This window comes from Mastigoproctus giganteus, chromosome 13 (genome assembly GCF_048544385.1).
Source record: "Mastigoproctus giganteus isolate SK-2022 chromosome 13, ASM4854438v1, whole genome shotgun sequence".
Taxonomy (NCBI): Eukaryota; Metazoa; Arthropoda; class Arachnida; order Uropygi; family Thelyphonidae; genus Mastigoproctus; species Mastigoproctus giganteus.
The window spans coordinates 91,256,325-91,279,991 of record NC_143587.1 but is presented as its reverse complement, the minus strand read 5'-3'; the positions used below and the strand labels follow the sequence as shown (position 1 = coordinate 91,279,991).

General features: G+C 39.4%; 1 protein-coding gene across 1 annotated transcript in view; it reads left to right on the top strand.

Moving 5' to 3' along the window:
* LOC150076253 (coadhesin-like) overlaps nucleotides 1-23,667 on the top strand; it is a 270,840-nt gene that overhangs the window by 27,700 nt on the left and 219,473 nt on the right. The window contains exon 2 of the mRNA XM_090388126.1: nucleotides 7,513-7,677. Within this exon, the coding sequence (XP_090244252.1) occupies nucleotides 7,513-7,677 (165 nt within the window). The remainder of the gene's footprint in view (nucleotides 1-7,512; nucleotides 7,678-23,667) is intronic.

Genomic DNA, 23,667 nt, shown 5'->3' with positions numbered 1-23,667 from the left:
TCACTGTTGGGCCCATTATTGTGTTCTATATTAATTGATGACACTGACAAAGGTATATTAGGCTTAATGTTGAAGTTTGCAGATGATACAAATATTGCAGCATGGTTAATGACAGTAATCAAGGTAAACTACTATAACAAGATCTAGAAATATTAGGCTGATGAACTGAGAAATGGCAGTTGAAATTTGACATTGATACGTGCAAGGTGCTGCATATGGGTAACAGTAATCCCAGATTAGCACACCAATAATGTGGCACTATACTCACATAGTGGAAAATGAAAAAGACCTGGCAGTAATTGTGCAGTCGGATATGAAGTTTTCTGAGCATGCTGCCAGAACAGCTCATGAGGTTTTGTCAATGATATACAGAAAGTTTGCTAGCAGTAATAAGGAGATTATTAACCTATTGTATAAGACAGTGGTTAGGCTGCATCTGCATACAGTTTGGAGGCTTCATATCAAGAAGAATGTAGATCTACTGGTGTGTGCAAAGAAAGGCAACGAGATTGGTGAAGGGTGCGAATGGGTGGTCTTACCAAGAAAGGCTTCAGTTCTGCAAACTGCAGCATCTACGACAGCATCCCTTGTCGTGGAAGTTGATAGCCTAAATAAGTTTAAGGCTCAGCTGGACAGGTATTTCGAACGAACAGAGGGGTGAAGTGGAAGTGGGTTTTTTTTTTTTTTTGGCTGATGCTGCATAAGCTTGCTTTCTTGCATCAAATGCCTCTACTAATGCTAATGCTAATCTAGGCACCTGCAATGTGTTCCAATTGAGGTGTTTAAGGCTTTGAAAGGATTGAGCAAGCTCAGTGCTGAGAGGATCTAAATTCAAATTGAGGGAGGATGATTGCGGGATGCTTTAAGATAGGTATGCAGAGGTTTGCTTTTCAGCCAGCAGGTGGTAGATTGTTGGAACAAACGTCCATCTGTTATTGTGGAAGTGGGTATTCTGAATGAATTCATTTAACAACTAGACAATGATATATTTTAGGACTAAAGTCTCAGGTTACGTAAAGAGTGTAACTAATGTACAAATTAGTGCAATTGCATCATTTCTGTACATAGCTAACTACTTAAGTAGTTATAAATTGGTATCATTAAGTATATCTCATGTTGTGAATACCTTCACAATAAGTTGCTATGATATTGCACTACCATAGAAAAAGACTGTTGTTACTTATTCTCAGCGGATACCATCACCCATACGGCACCATTTCGGAGTTTATTGGCTCCTCATCAGTGGGTGGGCAGGTACCCTGGTGTTGCAATGATGACAACCCAGTTGCGAAGTATAAATCCTCAATATGAGAGATGACTGGTGGAGTAATTTAGATTACGATATAGTTTAGGGCTAAAGCCTCAGGTTATGTAAAGAGTTTAACTAATGTACAAGTTAGTGCAATTGCATCATTCTGTACATAGCCAACTACTTAAATAGTTATAAATTGGCATCATTAAGTATATCTCATATTGTGAATACCTTTCTCCTGTGGTGAAGTGTTACTTATTCAAGGTAGTGCAATATCATGGCAACTCATTGTGAAGGTATTCACAATATGAGATATACTAATGATGCCAATTTATAACTACTTAAGTAGGTGGCTTTGTACAGAAATGATGCAGTTGCACTGACTTGTACATTAGTTGAACTAGACAACTTATTGGAAGGGATGGGCAGGTGATATGGGAAGATTTTTTTTTTTTTTTTGCTGATGCTTTATAAACTTGCTTTCTTATATCATATGCCACTAGTAATATTAATTCTGTATGCAGAGCAGTAGCTTTCCACTAATGCCACACTACCCCGTTGTATACAGCAGTCTTTTATGTGGAAGTGTTTCTGGAATCTTGGTATATGGTTGTCAAAATTATTTTGTGTATCCAGTTACTTTGTTATTGCATCATAGTACTCATTGGTCAGACAAGACTGCTCCTTAACAGATCCATTCTGTGACTGCCGTATAACTTCATTCCTGTCTAGATGGCATAACATTACTTCTTTAACTAGCAACTCCATTATTTTCCATGGATCAGAAGTCAAGCTTACAAAGGCGCCTCCGTAGCTAGCTGGGAAGGAGCAGCAGTGCATAGCACATGCTTCTTGATTAGGCCGGGGTTCGAGCCTGTCACCACCAAATACGGAGGATGCGGAAAGATCAGGGAATGACCACCGCATATCCCGGAGCAGTATGGCCTTAGTTGCTAATGCTCCTAAAAACCAAATAACTAACTAACTAGCTAACTAACTCAAGCTTACAAGTTTAATTACTCACTTTATCCTTTGATCCCCCTTTGTGAATTTATCTCCAGTTCACTCATTCCAAGGATGCTCTCATAATCATGGCAAAAGGTTTTCTTATCCCTTTTGCTGCCTCTCATAATATAATTGGATTTACATTATTTACATTTAATTTCATAGATTTCTCCTCCACTTTCCTTTCAGTAATCACAGAATCATTTAGCCTCCTCTTAGAGTTTAAGTCTTCTGGCATCTATTTCTAAAAAATTCCTCATCTGTGAATAATAAATGCATAATATCTGTTCATTTTCTTAGTTGCCTAAGCAGAATCATCAACAGTTATACCATTATTATTTAGCAGATCAGTGTGAATCATCCCTTTCCTTCTAGTAAGCAATTGAAGGAAAGGGATGATTCAAGTAAAGAAGTCTTTGCCAAAGACTTCTCATAATCTGCTTTAGCTTGCCTAAACTCCCTTTGTGAATTGATTGCAGACTAGTTTATACTTATGTTAGGTTTCTTATTTGCTGATAATTTATATGTATCCTATGCATTTTTCTTCTCTGCCACTAGTCTCATCAGTTCATCTGACATTCATTAAGGTCTAAGCCTTGATTGTTTTACCTAACTTGGTATAAAAATCCTAATGATTCTCTGATTACTTCCCTGAATGCAAATTTTAAATGATGGTTATCATTTAAAATTTGCTGTTGGCAACATCATCACTTTTTCCCACTGAATAGATTTTAAAAACTGTTTGAAGCTTTCAGTCATCATTCTGAAAGCAAAAGTACTTTCTTTTTGCCCTTGTTAGTAGCTACATCTTTAAGTAATTCCTACATTAATACACTAGTGGTTCTTTTATCTCAGGTTCTTAATGCACGAAGAGTCACTGCTGATAATTAGATGAACAGTTATCAAATAAATCCAGAAAGTCTTACTGTGGTGTGAGTGACCAACTCACAAGTTGTAGTCAATATCTGGGAAGTTAAAATTCCTTATTAAGAGATGTTCTGATTTACTGGCTTGCCCTGTTTGTCTGTATAATTGTTCCTCATATTCATCACAGACTTATAACGCTCAAATGCTTTTTACAGTGCTTATCACCTCAAACTGATTCAACATTGCACTGCCCCCCCACAAACTGAGTATACTCCCTTAGGTTCCATGTGTTTCTTAACTAAGAGCATTACTCCACCCCTCCCCAGTGGCGGACTGCACCCCTTGCATCAACATTCAAGGTGCATCTGAAAACCTGAAACTTACATACACATATGAGGAAAATTTTAAAGAGGACACCGAATTTCAATTGGCACCTAGGCGCCACATACCCCAGGAATGCCCATGTCCCTCCCTACTGTCATTCTTGCCCCTTTGTTCACATGCTTCATCTCTTATGTTTGTCATATCCCTACAACTGATCTCTTAACCAGTACTTCAAATTTATATATCCTCATCTAATTTGTTTACCATATTCTTAGCATTAGTCTACATGCACCTGTTTTTACTCTTAGTAACCCTTACACGGCCTATATTTTTGCTTGTTCCATGAGTACTCCCACAGAGTTACTCATGGAACACAGAGTTACTCTATGTGGTCTTGCTCCACCTTGAGAAATTGTTGCATAATAACTTCATGCCTTCAAAGTTTTGGAATAAAGTGATTTACTAGTGATAGTCTGTATTCTGTCATTATGAAAAATTAGTCTGGCAACATCACTAAATGAAACAGCACACTACGCTTTGCAATAGTCTGGATATGCAGTTGTCTTAATGACAACCAAATTGCTCTTAATGATCAGAAAATGAGCACAAAAGGTGTCTAAATTAATTGGAAGTGTGTTTCATTGGTTAACCAAATCTGTCACATAATAGATAAATATTGTAACAAAAATCTCATGTCAACAAAAATAAACAATAAAATGTTACCATTAGCATTAGTAGAGGCATATGATGCAAGAAAGCAAGCTTATTCAGCATCAGCCAAAAAAAAAAAAAAAAACCCCTTCCACTTCACCCCTCTGTTCGTTTGAAATACCTGTCCAGCTGAGCCTTAAATTTATTTAGGCTATCAACTTCCACGACAAGGGATGGGAGTCTGTTCCACCATCCAACTACCCGCTGGCTAAAGGCAAATTTCCGCACATCTATCCTACATCTGTCTTTCCTCAATTTGAATTTATGCCCTCTCAGGTGATTATTCTGAGCAAGAGGCAGTATCCCATAAGCATTGAGCATGCTCAACCCATTCAAGGCTTTGTACACCTCTATCAGATTACCTCGCCAGTGCCTAGTCTCCAGACACTGTAATTTGCAAAACTTAAGCCTTTCTTCGTAAGAGCAACCCTTCGTTCCGTTCACTAACCTTGTTGCCCTTCTCTGTACTCGTTCCAGCAGCTCTACATCCTTCTTGAAATGAGGCCTCCAGACCTGTATACAGTACTCAAGGTGCGGCCTGACCATTGCCTTATACAAAGGAATAATCACCTCCCTATCCCTGCTAGAAAAATTCCTGTATATCATTGATAAGACACCATGAGCTACTCTTGCAGCCTGTCTGCACTGCTCAGAGAACTTCATATCTGCCTGCACAATTACCCCCAGGTCCTTTTCATTCTCTACCACTGTCAGTGTAGTACTACAGAGTTGATACGTTGCACTGGGGTTGCTGTTTCCCATATGTAGTACTTTACATTTGTCAATTTTAAACTTCATTTGCCACCTCTCAGCCCATCTGCTCAACCTTTCCAGATCCTGTTGCAGCAGCATAGAGTCGGTAGCGTCCTTAACAACCCTGCCAACCTTTGTATCATCTGCAAACTTGGACATTAAGCTTTATATACCATCATCAATATTATTTATAAATACAGAAAACAACAATGGACCCAACACTGAACCCTGAGGGACTCCACTAATAACATTAGTCCACGATGAGCAGTGTCCATTAATTACCACTCTCTGTCTTCTGGCACTCAACCATGCCTTTATCCATAGCAACAATTTGCCACCAGTGCCACACTGCTCCAATTTGTGCAGCAGTCTTCCATGTGCAACAGTATCAAAAGCCTTTCTAAGATCCAAATATATAATATCAAAGTTATTCCCTGCATCCAATTCTTTTGTGATTACATCATAGTATCCAATCAAATTGGTCAGGCAAGACCTTCCTTTAACAAACCATGCTGTGTCTGAGCTATAACTGAATTCTTGTCAAGATGATTCGGCAGTAACTGAAAACACCTCAATACCAACACCGAAAACAAATTTGATGACAATGCACTGTTTCCTGTTGTCAGAGTGGTTCCTGGACTAAATTCATGGTTCATGTTATTGCCTTGTGAATTTGTGTTTGTGTACAAGGAAGTGCACAGTTGTGAACTTCCTTGCAAACTCAGTCCACGAGCCACTTCAGTAGGATTGATGACAGCAAATGTGAAGGCTGTTTGATAAATTCATGGCCTGAGTATGACAGGGTAATGGTACAGTGTTAAACATTTTTTTACTTAATGTATAAAACTTTAAACAGATGGACAAAATCAATCACTGTGCAGTCATCCAATATTTGGAAAAAAATGAACTAATACCAAAGACAATTCATGAGGATATGGTTATGTTTACAATATTTGAGGAGAATACACCTTATACCATGGTTAAGAAGCAGGCAACAGAATTTAAATGAGGAAGGAAGAGTCTGGAAGATATCCATGCTGTTGAAGATCGGCTATATCCATCACTCCAGAAGTTGTTGACAGCGTGCATGATCTGGTGATTATCAACAAATGACAATTTGGTACATGAGAACCTGAAGAGTCTTCTATTTCTAGTGTCTTGGCATCTCATCTGAACATGTGTATCACATAATAACAGCAGTTTTTACTATAAAAAAGTTAGTGTGAGGGGTCCCAAAGTTGTTGACAGCAGATAGCAGATCAAAAATGCACAAGAGTTGTGTAGTGAATGTTTGCATCGTTTTTTTGAAGCAGATTCAACATATTTCCTTGCAAGGCTTGTGACAATGGATGAGACATGGATCCATCACTTTCAGCTAGAGACAGAGGGAGCAGTCCGAACAGTGGAAACAGCTCTTCTTCCCTTCCAAAGAAAGCCGATTCCTTCTGCTGGCAAGGTGATGATATCAGTTTTTTAGGATATTGATTGATGGATTGTTGCTAGTGGATTATCTTCAGCAAGACCAGACAATCACAGAAGCATATTACACAGACTTTGTGAGATGCTTGCACGAAAACATCAAAGACAAACTCCTTTGTTGAGTTTGTTTCATCATCAGGACAATGCACCTGCTTCTGTCATTGCCATGGTTGCACTGCATGAAATCTTGAACCAACCCCCATATTCACCACATTTAGCACCATTGGACTTTCACCTATTTCCTAATCTGAAAAAAATACCTGGCTAGCATCCATTTTACTGATAGTGGCATCATTGCTGAAGTGGATAGATGCATTCCTGTAGTCCCAAGAGAAAACTTTCTTTGCTGCTGGAATCAACACATTGCAGCTTCAGTATTGACTCCAAAAGGGACTATGTCGAAATGTAATATGCTTCCAAACCCCTCAACTAAGCCCTTCATGCTAAAGCCATGAACTTTTCAAATCCCCCCTCATAGTGTATTCTCAGAATGTCACCAAATTTGTTTTACTGTTGGTATTTAGGTGTTTTCCATTTAATTACATTTAAATTAAAATAACTTATCATATGATATATTAAAGTGGCATTATGAACTCTTTCTCAAATGATGAATAATTATGTAGTGCTCCTCTTCCAATTAACCAAGTCTCTGTGAACGTTAGTCAATCAGGAAATTTTGTAATGAAACATTTTTGTCTTGTCAAAAACAGTAAAATATATGTGTTTTTTTAGCCAATCTATACAGAGAAACCAAGAGAGAGTGCACTAGCCATTTCCCAGGTTTTATAATAGTACCTTATTTTGGGTGGGGGCTTCCCTTTTTTTTTTTTTCATCATATATTCAAAGACTCTTCCTTTTGTTATAAGAAATGTTCAGAAGCTCCTTTAGTGTTTAACTCTCTTCTTATTATCATGTGCAGCTACAATCTCTTTACACTTATATGCACCAATCTAAAAATCTGCTTTAATATTTTCTGTTGAATCCTATTCAAAATTTTTGCTGCACCTCAGTAACACTGATAATTTATCAAACTACAATTGACAGTTTTTTCAATATTTATATAAAATACTGTTCATTACAGTTTTCTGATTTTCTGAAAATTTTCTGTTTTGTCCACTAGTGGTGTGTTTTAGAACATACAGGAGTGAAAATGGCCTCTGTTATGGGCATTTGGGTGTTTTCTACCAGAGCTTCCAGCAGTGCTGCAGTGAGGGAGAAGGATTTTCTGCTACACTGCATAGAATACGTGGTAAAGGTTATTCGTGTAGCAAGTGTGCAGACTCAGGTAAATAGCTACTTTTAAAAACAAATCTGCTTATTGGCAGAGAAATTTTTTATTCCCTTTGGCAATAAGCAGATTGTTATCAGCTGTAAATGTGATGCCTTAAATAGCATCATTTTTGATTATGAATTTGTTACATATTATTAGGTATAAAAACAGATGATTTTTTTTTATTCAGCTTAAAATTAAACATTCAGAGATTTTTTGATTCCCATATGTAAATAAATTTGGAAACCTCATTAAACTAGTACAATTCCTCATTAAATAATTAGCTTTCTGTATAAGGATTTATTCAATAGGAGTTAAAAAGTTATTAGTTGTATTCAGAAATTTCTAAAGAAAATATGAAGGAAAGTCTGGAGGAAGGAAGAGTCTTTAACACTCTTTCAGAATATTCACAGAGAAGATGCATAGTGTTTGCTAATGTCATAGAGGAAGTCTTCTTAGATGGGTTCAGGTAAACTGCTAATGGGGGAAAAGGTTGGAGAGTCATTAGAAAAGTACTGATTAATCATGGGCCGAGATCCTTGCACTATTTTGAATTGTCTTTTTTCAGCCATATGGTAACTTGAAAAGTAGTATTAGATTACGGTATAGTTTAGGGCTAAAGCCTCGAGTTATGTAATTAGTTTAACTAATGTGCAAGTTAGTGCATTTGTATCATTTCTGTACATAGCAAACTACATAAGTAGTCATAAATTGGCATCATTAAGTATATCTCATATTGTGAATACCTTCACAACGAGTTGCCATGACATTGCACTATCTCGAATAAGTAATGCTTCACCATAGGAGAAGACTGTTGTTACTTATTCTCAGCGGATACCATCACCCATATGGCACCGTTTCGGAGCTTATTTTGATAAATTCATATCAAGTGGATTTGAAAAGTGGATAGTGGCTACAGAGGTGCCACTATCCACTTGTTCCGATTAGACTTAGAAAAGCAAAAAAGTAGAGGGAAAGTAATAGTAGGAGAGGAAGAAGATACGAAACGGTGTAGAAGAATGAAAGGGACTAACTCTTTCAACTCACACCTCGAAGACTCATAGACTCCTTGAATAGGCAGTGCCTCCCCAAATAGTCTTCCCCAGTGGGAAGACTGTTGTTACCTATTCTCGGATACTCCAGGCAGCATAAAGCACCCCCCATATGGCACCGTTTTGGCACTTATTGGCTCCTCATCGGTGTCATCATTGCAACACCAGGGTACCTGCCCTGGTGTTGCAATATCATGGCAGTAGTTGCCATGATATTGCACTACCTCGAATAAGTAACGCTTCACCATAGGAGAAGACTATTGTTACTTATTCTCAGTGGATACCATCACCCATATGGCACCGTTTCAGTGTTGGGTCCATTGTTGTTTTCTGTATTTATAAATGATATTGATGATGGTATATCAAGCTTAATGTCCAAGTTTGCAGATGATACAAAGGTTGGCAAGTTTTTAAGGACACTAATGACAGTACGCTGCTGCAACAGGATCTAGAAAAGTTGAGCAGATGGGCTGAGAGGTGGCAAATGAAGTTTAACATTGACAAATGTAAAGTACTACATATGGGAGGCAGTAACCCCAGAGTAATGTATCAACTCTGTAGTACTACACTGACATAATGTGCATAGTGCTAGGGTCGGGCCGCCACCTGTGGTTTCCCACATCTGCGCCATATATACACTGTGAAGAAATACAGAACACTGTAAATGCCAGAAAAAGTGTAGAGTGTTGAATGTGTAGTATTGTGCTGGGTTGTGTTGTGTGTCCTGGCATTTGGCCACAGGACCCCTAATGGGACCCCACGTTGCCCGTACACACCACTAGGAGGTAGCCAGGTTGCCCATTATTCTCTGACAGGTCTCCGTCAAGGTCGCCTGAGCTTCCTGAATGGAGAACAATTTTAAAAAAATATATAATGAAATAAATAAAAAAAAAAATAAAATAATAAAAAATAAAAATTTTAAAAAAATACATAGAGTGCGGCAGTACAGGGTGTACGGAAGAAGATGGGGGATGAAAGTAAGAGTAAGGGGATGTAGGTGAAGGCATCCCCTAAATTGACAGTGGAGCAAATGCCCCACCAGGAGAAAAGGGGGAGGGGATAACTCCAGAAGGGTAGAAAAGCCACTCAGTGAGAGTACTGTGTGAGACTTATATTTTGCGGTGGAGTGGTCAAGACTACTGGAGCCTACCCAACCATTGCAAGTCAATGGTTGGGTAGGAAGTTGCTAACCCTGGAACATCCAGGGTAGTATTACCTGCTAACTCACCCACATGGTTGGGTAGGCTCCAGTAGTCTTGACCACTCCACCGCAAAATATAAGTCACACACAGTACTCTCGCTGAGTGGCTTTTCTACCCTTCTGGAGTTATCCCCCCCCCCCATTTTCTCCTGGTGGGGCATATGCTCCACTGTCAATTTAGGGGATGCCTTCACCTACATCCCCTTACTCTTACTTTCAAGTACAGATTTTTTATTTCCGATTTGAGCAAGCCTCTCAGAGCTTTGTATCCCTAACTTGAGGAGTTGGATGTAGAGTCCTGCGCCTAGCAAAGAGGTTCTGTGTGTAACTACTAATGGTTCCATTAGTAATTTGTAGTGTTGTTCGTCAAAAATGAACAGGTGCTCCTGTCCTTGAGGTATGTGTTGGAGTCTGGTGTATAGTGTTCCTCGAAGATCGTCATAAATTGGGTAGTTATAAAGAAGATGGTCCCAGTCTTCAATTTCTCCACATGTACAGTAGGAGTTATTGATGATTCCCAAGGTAGTCAACACGGTTTATAGAGCCATGTCCAGTTATAATATATGTACAGTAGAGGCCAGGAGAGAACCAAGGCAGTGACTTTGGATAAACAAGTTTGACAACCAGGATGAATTTCTTAGTTATTAGGCCCTTGTCCATCTCTTCCCTTCTTGTCTGCCAGATTTGTAGTAGCATGGCAGCTAGTTTCTTCTTTTCTTGCTTACAATCAGTGTGGGTGTCGATGGTAAGTCCAAAGATGGTAGCAGGGATGCCCCACAACAAGCAGTAGTGCAATCTTCGATGGATAACCTCCAAGTTAAGGGGGGTTATCCGTCGAAGGCCGGAGCGTTTACTGTGCAGCAGGACCTGGTTAATGGCGAGCAATATACTCCACTGAATTGTTTCTAGTTTGCATTTATTGTGAACAATTATTGCTCTATGGTACCAAATCCCAGATCCTCTATATACAGGGAGATCTCCCAGATCTCCCTGTATATAGAGGATCTGGGATTTGTTCTATTGGTGTTAAAAAGAAATTGAGACACAACATCAAAAACTGGCAATTTATTAATGAAAGAATGATCTCATTGGAACTGAAAATGTATGGGAGAGAAATATGTATTTTGGGAATATATACCCCGACTAATGACACCGCCTATACCTTGAAGGATGAATTTTGGGAGGATCTGAGAGAACTAATATAAAAAATTCCTAAGAACAAAGATATTTCTAATGGGAGATTTCAATGCAAGAGTAGAAAATGAACAAAATAGCAAAGTTATTGGAAGATTTGGAGAGAAAGAGAGGAATGACAACGGAGATAGACTATGCAATCTTTGTGAACAGTTCAACTTGAGAATAAACAACACATTTTTCCAACACAAGGATATCCATAAATATACTTGGTTGCAGGAGACAAGACAAATTAGATCAGTTATAGATTACATTATTTCAAAACATTCAGGGACATATGTATTGAAAGATGTCAGAGTTTATAGAGGAGCTGAATGTGGATCTGACCATTTTCTTGTTAAAACAACACTGAGGTGGAACTGGATTAAGAAAATATGTGTGGACAACCAGCAATGCAGCGAAGGAGAAATGCTACAAGTGGATCAATTTAACGTTGACCTACTCCAGGATGACAGCATTAGAAACAACTTCACTTGGATGAAGTTGTTTTTTTGGATGCTGCAATTAATATAGAGATAAAAGGTAATACTGAAGAAATCTACAAGTATTTAAAAAATACTGTTAAAAAAATAGCTCGTGAAATCCTAGGCAAAAAGAAGAGCCAAGGACCAAAAAAAAGATCTGGATTACAGAGAAAGTAAGAGCTGCTGTAGAGGAAAAGAAACTTGCATATCAGAAATGGCTGGGTGATAGGAATGATGCATATAGGAACATTTATGTTGAAAAAAAGAAAATAGCCAATCAGTTGGTAGTAGAAGCGAAAAATGAAGAATTGGAAAGGAAATGTGCAACTATTAATAGCAAATTGCGCTTCAAGCAATCAGCGGAATCGTGGAAGGTCCTTAAAGACTTGAGAAAACAGAATAAACACAATGCTGGTTTGCAGTTAATACCTTTGAAAGACTGGACAGAGTACTATGAAGGATTTTAAAAGAAGACCGGGAAGAGTTCAAGACAATGGAGGATTTTGGTGTAGAAGACTTGGGCTTAAAAGTTTCTGTTAGGGAAGTGGAACTCCTGCTAAAAGAAGGAAGGGATGGCAAATAACCTGGACCTGGAGGAGTTTACACGGAACTTCTGAAATATGGAGGAAGAGGAGTGGCTGTCTGACACAAAAACTGTTAAATAGTATACTGAGAGGAGAAGAAATACCGAAAGAAATGATGACAGGATATATTACATCAATTTATAAGAAGGGCGATCGGAAAAGCTGTTCAAACAGAGGAATATGCGTCCTGAACCCACTGTTAAAGATCCTTGGAAAATGGATCAGGAACCATTTAGAAGCCTGAATCGAGGTATCAGAAGAACAGAATGGTTTTTCAGCCGGGAGGTCATGTATAGATCATATCTCAACAGTACGACAGATCCTTGAAAAATGCCAATCAAAAGGAAAAAAATCTTTATGATTTTCATTGACCTTGAAAAGGCATATGACAGTGTTCTAAGAAAACGTTTATGGAAAGCACTGAAAGAGGCAAATATTGATGGACAACTGATTAACATTATTAAGGCAATTTACAGGAATAATAGATGCAGAATTAAAGTGGGATCAGCTTTTTCACCTGAATTCCACACTTCAAAAGGCTTATTACAAGGTTGTTGCATGTCACCAACACTTTTCAAAATTTATATCGACATTTGCCTAAAATCCTGGTAAAAAAAATGTAATAAAATGGGATTGCCGATTAATAAGAACACCTATATTCACAATTTACTTTTTGCAGATGACCGGGTGGTGATAGCACAAGACTTAGAAGATGCAAAGTATGCATGTCATCAATTGTTTGAGGAATATAAACAATGGGGTCTAAAAATCAATTTTAGCAAGACTGAAATGTTGTCTTCAGGGCCAGGACACAATTTCTAAATATTGCAGGTTTTAAAATCAAACAAGTCGATAAATTCAAATATTTGGGATCAATCTTACAAAGTGATGGATCATCCCAAGCAGAGATCAATAAGAGAATTACAGACGGCAGAAAGGCTATCGGCATGTTAAACTCTGTTCTGTGGAGCAAAAATATCCTAAATAAAACAAAGAAACTTATATTTCAAACGATTGTACAAAGTCTTCTATTGTATGGAGCGGAAACCTGGACATTGAATAGGCGAGCGGAAAACAAATTACTCTCCACAGAAATGGATTTTTGGAGACGCTCGGCAGGAACTTCTAGAAGAGACAGAAAACGGAATAAAGACATAAGGGAAAAAATGGAAGTGAAAAAGACTATTATTGACACCATCAAAGAAAAGCGTCTAACATGTACAACGGATGCAAGAAAACAGATATCCAAAGGCTATCCTGGAATGGATACCTCCTGGAAGAAGGAGAAGAGGAAGACCTAGGAGGACATGGATGGATGGAGTACGAGAGTGCATGACAGCCCGAGGCTTAACCGACCAAGACACCTTGAACCGCACTTTATGGCGGGAAAAAATTCCTAACAAGAAATAACTTGTAGGCTGAGGAAACCCATTGTAAATGGAAACACTCCTCTTGAAGGAGAAGGTATGAGAGGTGCGGGAAGAAGGAGAGCTTCGAATCCAGGATAATACCCAGGTGTTTTCGGGAGGTTACCAGCTTGATGGTTTTTCCTTGTACCTTGATCTGAGGAGGCCTTGATATTTGCAGGGTGCCTTTGAGATGTATGGATTGTGTCTTCTGTGGAGAAATCCGGGGCTTGTGTAGAGTTGCCCAGTCCTGTAAGGTTTGTAGTGCTTGATTTCCAGTGGCCTCGAGAGCTGCTCTGGTGTCCGCTGCGATGGAGATGGTAATACCATCCACGAATGCTTGGATAGTAACAGGGCCCAGATCCAGGGCAAGTAACTCATCAAGGACAATGTTCCAGAGGAATGGGCTGAGGACCGAGGCCTGTGGGCAGCTTCTGTAGATAGATTTGGTGAGCTTCTGGTATGGTGATGAGGTGATTGTGATCTTCCTGTTGGAAAGGTAACTTTGTATACATCTGTATAAGTTGGCTGGTATGCATGCCAGTCTTAGCCTGCGAAGAATGCTTGGCCACCAGAGCACGTCAAAGGCCCCGGCAAAGTAAATGAGGAGAAAGTACTTGTAATTAGTGCTGGCTGCAGCTTGGGTTATTTGGTAGAGAGCATCCTCTGTGCAGCGTCTTGGGCAAAATCCATACTGTGAATTGGATTGTAGGCCAGCAGCAGATGATTTGTTTGGGCAACTGCTATAATGATGCCCTTTCTGGGAACAATTCCCACAGCTTGGTTCCGTTTGTGTGCCCAAAACGACAGCATCTGAAGCATTTAGGAACAGCCACATGTTCCTTGAAGCGGTGACTGCTCCAACCAATAAAGATCCTCCCTTAAAGTTTTAGTTGGTTCCACGCTTGTGCAGAGAGTTCCACTACCCAATTGCAGAGGTTGGGAGACTTCAACTTGGTGCAGTATTTTGGTTTTATGTGCTTCTTGTCTCTTTTTCTTGGGTCGAGTCTCGAATGTTCCTGTGTAAAATTTCTTCAGGGATGCTGTCTGGAGTAATTTCCCTGTCCAAGTCAAAAATAAGGATTGATGGACCTTTCTTCTTGAGGTATTCTGCTGTTAGACCGAGGGAACTAATTCTAGGATTAGAAATGATTGCCTGGGCTTCTTGTTTTGTTGCAGTCTCGATTATGACAACTGGTATTACACTGACAGTGGTAGAGAATGAAAAGGACCTGGAGGTAATTGTGCAGACAGATATGAAGTTTTCTAAGCAGTGCAGACAGTCTGCAAGAGTAGCTCATGGTGTCTTGTCAATGATATACAGGAATATTTCTAGCAGGGATAAGGAGGTGATTATTCCCTTGTATAAGGCAATGGTCAGGCGACACCTTGAGTACTGTATACAGGTCTGGAGGCCTCATTTTAAGAAGGATATAGAGCTGTTGGAACAAGTATAGAGAAGGGCAACAAGGTTAGTGAATGGAACAAAGGGTTGCGCTTATGAAGAAAAGCTTAAGTTTTCCAAATTACAGTGTCTGGAGACTAGGCACCTGCGAGGGAATCTGATTGCGGTGTATAAAGCCTTCAATGGTTTGAGCATGTACAATGCTGATGGGATTCTTCCTCTTGCTCAGGGCGCATCCGTAGCCAGGTGGGAAGGAGCAGCAGTGCGTAGCACACGCAATATGGCCTTAGTTGCTAATGCTCCTAATAACCAAAAAACAAACAAACAAAATCTCTTGCTCAGAATAATCACCTGAGAGGGCATAAATTCAAATTGAGGAAAGACAGTTGTAGGACAGATGTGTTGAAGTTTGCCTTTAGTGACAGGGTAGTTGATTAGTGGAATAGACTTCCATCTTTTGTCGTGGAAGTTGATAGCCAAAATAAATTTAAGGCTGAGCTGGACAGATATTTGGAACAAATGGAGGGGTGAAATGGGAGCTTTTTTTTTTTTTTTTTGGCTGATGCTGAATAAGCTTGCTTTCTTGCATCATATGCCTCTACTAATGCTAATGATTTGGAGCTTACAGTATATTAGTTATACTATTTATGTAACCTGAGGCTTTAGCACTAAACTATACTGTAATCTAAATTACTCCACACCATCAGGCATCTCTAATATTGTGGATTTATACTTTTCAACTGGGTTGTCATCATTGCAACACCAGGGTACCTGCCCACCCACTGATGAGGAGCCAATAACTCCAAGCCAGTGCTGTATGGCTGATGGTATCCGCAAAGAATAATTAACAATAGTCTTCTCCTATAGTGAAGCATTACTTATTCGCGGTAGTGCAATATCATGGCAACTCACTGTGAAGGTATTCAGAATATGAGATATACTTAATGATGCCAATTTATGACTACTTATCTAGTTGGCTATGTACAGAAATGATGCAAATGCATTAAGTTGTACAAGTAGTATTAGTTAATGTAAGGCTTTGTGGGAGGATTCTTGTAATATATAATAATGCAGAGAGCACTAGAAATAATTAGCATTAGCAAGGGCACATGATGCAAGGAACCAATCTTATATAGCATCAACCAAAAAAAAAAAAAAAACCCTTATTTCACCCATCCCCTCGCACCAAATGTTTGTCAAGTTCTGCCTTGAATCTTTTTAAGTTATCAACTTCTACAGTGACAGATGGAAATCTGTTTCACCAACCAACCACCTGCTGGCTAAAGGAAAACTTCCTCACACCCTACAACCGTCTTTCCTCAATTTGAATTTATGCCCTCTCAGGCAATTATTCTGAGCAAGAGGAAGAATCCCATCTGCACTGAGAATGCTCAAACCATTCAAGCCTTTATACACCTCAATCAGATCACCTCACAGATGCGTAGTCTCCAGACACTGTAATTTGCAAAACTTAAGACTTTCTTCGTAAGAGTAACCCTTTGTTCTGTTCACTAATCTTGTTGCCCTTCTCTGTACTTATTCGAACAGCTCCACATCCTTCTTAAAACGAGGCCGCCATGACACCATGAGCTGCTCTTGCAGACCATCTGCACTACTCAGAAAACTTCATATCTACCTGCACAATTACCCCCAGGTCCTTTTCATTCTCTACCACTGTCAGTGTGGTACCACAGAGTTGATACGTTACTCTGGGATTACTGCTTCTCATATGTAGTACTTTACATTTGTCAATGTTAAACTTCATTTGCCACCTCTCAGCCCATCTGCTCAACTTTTCTAGATCCTGTTGTAGCAGTGTACTGTCATTAGTGTCAGTAACAACCCTGCCAACCTTCGTATCGTCTGCAAACTTGGACATTAAGCCTGATATACCATCATCAATATCATTTATAAATACAGAAAACAACAGTGGACTCTGTACATTAGTACTGGGTCCATTGTTGTTTTCTGAGAGACTCCACTAATAACATTAGTCCACGAAGAGCAGTGTCCATTGATTACCACTCTGTCTTCTCCCACTCAACCATTCCTTTATTCATAGCAGAAATATTCCTCCATTGCCACACTGCTCCAATTTGTGCAGCAGTCTTCCATGTGCAACAGTATCAAAAGCCTTTCTAAGATCTTAATATATGATATCAGAGTTATTCTTTGCATCCGAGAATATGATATCAGAGTTATTCTTTGAATAGATTAACAGTAGCCACTAGCAGGGGTGAAAGTGATTCTTGCACTGCTTCTATTGGAATGAGCAGCAGCTTGGAAAATAAGATGCAGATATTTCAGAGACTGCTGGGAGTCATTGGTGTACAAGTAAACACATGGGTTGTATTAGGGTAGCTAAGAAAAAGAACAGGTGCATATATACTTGCGTGCACACGAATGCTAGGAGTTTGGTAAATACATTTGATGAATTTGAGGTATTGCTCAAAGCATCGAAGATGGATATGGTTGGGATATCAGAGACGTGGTGTCACACAGATATAAGTAATGTAGAACTGGAATTTGGGAGTACAACGTCTACAGAAAGGATAGACAGGATAGGAAGGGGTTATGCTATTAGTTAAGAAACACATAAAATCCAAGGAAGTGAAGCCAGGCGACATCGCTGGACAGTGCAGTGTTGAGTCAGTTTGGTGTGACATAAGCATTGGGATATCAAAATTGAGAGTAGGAGTGTGCTATAGGCCTAGTGACTCTGATGAGTATAATAAGAAACTGTACAGGGAAATAGTGGGCCAGTACATCAGAGAGTCTTATAATGGGGGATTTTAATTTCCCAGATATTCACTGGAATTTGTGGGTTGGTCACTCACACACTAGCAAGGCTTTTGTGGATTTATTGGATGATTGTTTTCTAAATCAGCATGTTCGGAAGGCAACTAGAGGAAGCAGTACTCTTGATTTGATTATCAGTAGTGATTCTTCATGCATTAAGAATCTGCAGATACAGGAACCACTAGGTGGCAGTGATCATAGTGTGCTGAAGTGGGATTTACTCAAGGAGGTAACTGTATATAAATTCTATACAGTGGGACCAACTGATGATGTTACCAACAGCAAACTCAAAATGCGAAGCATTCAAAGAACTTATCTTGGAAGCTACTAGGCTTTACATACCAACTAAGAAATATTGTTCAAGGTTCAGGCCTAAATGGATGTCAGATGAACTAATGAGACACATGGCAGAGAAGAAAAATGCATGGGATACATATAAATTAATATGTGACACCGAAGCCTATGATAGATATAAGTTGACCTGTAACCAAGTTACAAAGGAGGTTAGGCAGGCGAAGGGAGATTACGAGAAATCTTTGGCAAGGGATGCAAAGAAAAACAGCAAGGAGTTCTTTACTTATGTAAACTCTAGAAGGAAGGGGATGAATCAGATTGGTCCACTTGATATCGATGGTTCAACTGTTCATGATCCTCCTCAGATAGCTAACAAACTAAATCAGTATTTTGCATCTACATTCACACATGAAGAGTTATTCAGGAAGGGGAATGCCATGGATGAAGTAAACACTGGCAGTGAGCTAGATGATCTTGTAATAATTGAGAGTAAAGTGGAGGAGAAATTGTTGAAGTTAAATACAAGAAAGGCACCTGGGATGGATGGGATCTATCCAGTTATATTAAACGAGGCAGCAAAGGAAGGAAGCAATCCTTTAGCCATAATTATGAGAGCTTCCTTGGACTCAGGGGAGGTACCCACAAACTGGAGATGTGCAAATGTAACCCCAATTCACAAAAGAGGATCAAAGGCTGACACAAGTAGTTATAGACCTGTGAGTTTAACTTCTGTTCCAGGAAAATTAATGGAAGCACTGGTGAAAGAAGCACTGCAGGATCATCTTGACAAGAATTCAGTTATAGCTCAGATACAGCATGGTTTTGTTAAGGGAAGATTTGGGTCCATTGTTGTTTTCTGTATTTATAAATAATATTGATGATAGTATATCAAGCTTAATGTCCAAGTTTGCAGGGCGCCTCCGTAGCCAGGTGTGAAGCAGCAGCAGCAGTGCGTAGTACACGCTTCTTGATTAGACCGGGGTTCGAGCCCGTCACCACCAAATACGGAGAATGCGGAAAGGTCAGGTAACGACCACCGCATATACCGGAGCAATATGGCCTTAGTTGCTAATGCTCCTAAAAAAACCACAACAACAACAACCAAGTTTGCAGACGATACAAAGGTTGGTAGGGATGTTAAGGACGCTACTGACGCTATGCTGCTGCTGCAACAGGATCTGGGAAGGTTGAGCAGATGGGCTGAGAGGTGGCAAATGAAGTTTAACATTGACAAATGTAAAGTACTACATATGGGAAACAGCAACCCCAGAGCAACGTATCAACTCTGTGGTACTACACTGACAGTGGTAGAGAATGAAAAGGACCTGGGGGTAATTGTGCAGGCAGATATGAAGTTCTTTGAGCAGTGCAGACGGGCTGCAAGAGTAGCTCATGGTGTCTTATCAATGATATACAGGAATTTTTCTAGCAGGGATAGGGAGGTGATTATTCCCTTGTATAAGGCAATGGTCAGGCCGCACCTTGAGTACTGTATACAGGTCTGGAGGCCTCATTTCAAGAAGGATGTAGAGCTGCTGGAACAAGTACAGAGAAGGGCAACAACGTAATTGAACGGAACGAAGGGTTGCTCTTACAAAGAAAGGCTTAAGTTTTGCAAATTACAGTGTCTGGAGACTAGGCACCGGCGAGGTGATCTGATAGAGGTGTATAAAGCCTTGAATGGTTTGAGCATGCTCAATGCTGATGGGAGTGTTCCTCTTGCTCAGAATAATCAGCTGAGAGGGCATAAATTCAAATTGAGGAAAGACAGATGTAGGATAGATGTGCAGAAATTTGCCTTAGAAATTTGCCTAGCCAGCGGGTAGTTGGTTGGCGGAACAGATTTCCGTCCCTTGTTGTGGAAGTTGATAGCCTAAATAAATTTAAGGCTCAGCTGGACAGGTATTTTGAACGAATGGAGGGGTGAAGTGGAAGGTTTTTTTTTTTTTTTTCTTTTGGCTGATGCTACATAAGCTTGCTTTCTTGCATCATATGCCTCTACTAATGCTAATACTAATCCAGTTCCCTTGTGACTGCATCATAGTATCCAATCAAATTAGTCAGACAAGACTTCCCTTTAACAAACCCATGCTATGTCCGAGCTATAACTGAAGTCTTGTCTAGATGATTCTGCAATGCCTCTTTAACCAGTGCCTCAATTAATTTCCCTGGATCAAAAGTTAAACTAACAGGTCTGTAATTACCTGTGTCTCCCTTTGATCCTCCTTTGTGGATTGGGGTCAAATTTGCACATCTCCAGTCCATGGGTACCTCTCCTGAGTCCAGGGAGCTCTCAATAATAGTAGGACCACGGGAAATTGTCGAAGAGCTGTTCAGAAAATGCTACAACTAATTAATTGCCCATTTAGAAAATTCTTGACAAAAGTATTACTGTGAGCAATTCTATGGGATATGTTATGGATACAAAGAACATAAAAGATAGTCTCTTTCTTGTTTGTGTACTAATTCTAGAAGTATAATAAATTTGCTGAATGTGAAGCTTATTTGCTAAATCAATGAATGTTGACATAACAGGGACATGAGAAATATGTCACCATTCTGATACACTGGATGCAGAATTTAAATACTTACAATGTGCAGGAATGACAGGTATGATAAAAGGAGAGAAGTGGGGAAGTTCCTGATCAGAAAGCCCCAAATTCAGGAAAAGTATATTTTTCCCATTGGGTTGGGAAACATCAGAATAGCACTGATTTATTGTGGTATAAAGAGATGGAATGACAAAACAGAGCAAACGTGCACTAAAGATCAAATGAATGCATTGAGTGCAATGAATAGCTATATGTGCAACTGGAGAGAGCATGTAATTCAGATTATCTTATAATGGAAGATTCTAACTATCTGGACTTGTAAATAGGATGCTTGCATGGTACCAATCAGTTCTTGGATCATTTAGGCCAGGGGTCAGCAACCAGTAGAAAATATTTCATTTGAACCTTCTTAGCAAGGAAATTTACCTGTAAAATTATAAAAAAAAAAAAAAAAATGTGGCATGGATAGATTTATTATATAGATATGTGTTACATTTTCTATATTTAATACCACTCATATACCATGTGAAACTGTACCCCTAAATAATTTATTTTATTTTGTGGCACCCCTACTCATTCTGCCTGTTAGATCCGATTCTCTCTCTATATATATATATATATATATATATATATATATATACGTATATATAATATTAAAAAATACGTTGTATGATAGTTATTACAATAAAATAAGTATAAACAAAATTAGAATCAATTATAGATCACCACAAAATTAAAAAGATACCATACACCATTTTATAATAAAATAAATATATAAATTGAAAAAAAATAAGTTTAAGTAACTTAAACCAAAATTACATGGCATCCCGGTTGAAAACCACTGCATTAAGTTGACATTTCAGGCATCTTGCCGATACCCATCATCAGAGTGTTGGAAGACAGAACAATAGAAAGAGTTACTAATTTGACTATATTAGAATATTGCAATAACAATTTAATAATATTGTAACAATTTAGTAATGTAGTCAAATTAGTAATATTAGTATTATAACAATTTAGTAATATAGTCAAATTTGTAACTCTTTCTATTGTTCTTTCCCCAGCAGCATGGTCTGATGATGGGTATCAGCAAGATGCCTGAAATATCACCGTAACATACAGTGGTTTAGGTGATTGCTTAATAAAGTATATTATTAATTTCACATGGTATATGAGTGATATTAAATATAGTAATAACCTTAATGGAAAATAACCACATAACATCCTTCCCTAACTATGTTACATTTTATTTGATCTCATGGTATCAATTTTTACTTGATCTAAGTTTTCTAGTTATTTTATTTGGATATAGAATATTGATGACCATAACATTTTTAGAGACAGAATGAAAAACAATCTTCAAGAGATGGGTTGGGACACAGTATAAAAAAACATCTGATACTGAGCTCCGTTAATCAGTGTTACTCTTGTTCTTCAGATGGAAAAGGCAGCGGACTTAAGTGAGTTTGACAAAGGCCAAATTGTAATGGCCAGATGACTGGGTCAGAGCATATCCGAAATGGCACGGCTGGTGGGGCGCTCACAGTCAGCCATGGTTAGTACCTATCGAAAGTGGTCAGAGGAGGGAAACCTTCGAACTGCTGGTGAGGTGTTGGACGACTACTGCTCATTGATGCTCAAGGTGAGCAAAGGCTCTCCCAGATGGTACGTGGCAACAGAAGGGTGATTGGCACAACTAACCAGTAATTGGCATGCTGGTGATGGGAGTAATGTGTCACAATACACAGTACATCGGACCCTACTGAAAATGGGGCTGCGTAGCTGCAGGCTGCTCTGAGTGCCCATGCTAACCATGGTTCACCAGCAACAGCACCTACAATAGGCACGCGAGCATCAAAACTGGACCTTAAGTGATTGGAAGAAGGTTGTCTGGTCCTATGACTCATGTTTCCTGTTGCACCCCATGTGGATGGCCGGGTATGTGTGTCGTTTACCTGGGAAGTGATGGCGGTGTCATGCTTTGGGCAATGTTCTGCTGGGATACCCTAGGTTCAGTCAACCATGTGCCAGGCACTGTGACATCTACCACCTACCTAAACATCATTGCTGAACAGGTACACCCTTTCATAGTAAAGGTCTTCCCCTCTGGCAGTGTTGTCTTTCAGCAGGATAATGCGCCATGCCACACCACCCAGATTGTTTGAGACTGGTTCGCGGAACATGAGGAAGACTTCCAGGTATTGCCCTGGCCTCCAAATTCCCCAGACATCAATCCCATCGAGCATCTGTGGTTTGTGTTGGAACAGCAACTCCGATCTGCGGCATCTCAACCATGGCCCTTACAGGAGTTAAAGGATCTGCTGGTTACGTGTTGGTACCAGATACCACAAGACACATTTAGAAATCTTGTGGCTTCCATGCCTCGCCAGGTACGAGCTGTTTTGGCTCATCGGTGTACAATGTCTATAAGACAGAGAGTGGAAAAACCTTATAAGAGATGAGTCATTAATTGACCTAACTGCCTTCTTTTGAATGGAGTTGAGGAGCCTGAGAGAGAGGTTATGGGGGGCACCACCTGTTTAGAAGACCACCTGTTTAGAAGAAAAGTAAAGCTGTGAGCAAAAGTGAAAACCTAGTTTTATAAATGCAAAGGATGCAAAATTTGTGATGTGCTTAGGCCAAGAGGGATTAGAAGTTAGGGCAATCCCTAAATGAAATATGTGATCTTGTCTAGAAATCTGAGTGTTATCGAAGATAAGCATAGCAGCAGAAAAAGCCTTTTTTTTTTTGCAAGATATAAGACAGGGCTGAATTTTAGAAGGATTGAAATTAACCAGTTATTTTTGCCTCACTGGAGAATTACCTAGAGATCAGCAGTTAAGGAAGTGTCGTTAAGTGTATCCACTACCACTTCCTTAAATACTGGAGATCAGCATTTAAGGAAGTGCTAGTAGTCAAGTGGTCAGGAGTGGGAGTGCAGTAGCACACACATTCTGTGAGTAGACCAGGGTTCAAGCCCCTGACTGCTGAATACGGTTGCTCTGCCAACCCGCACTGGACCAGTGTGGCAGATTATGGTCCATTTCCCTCAGC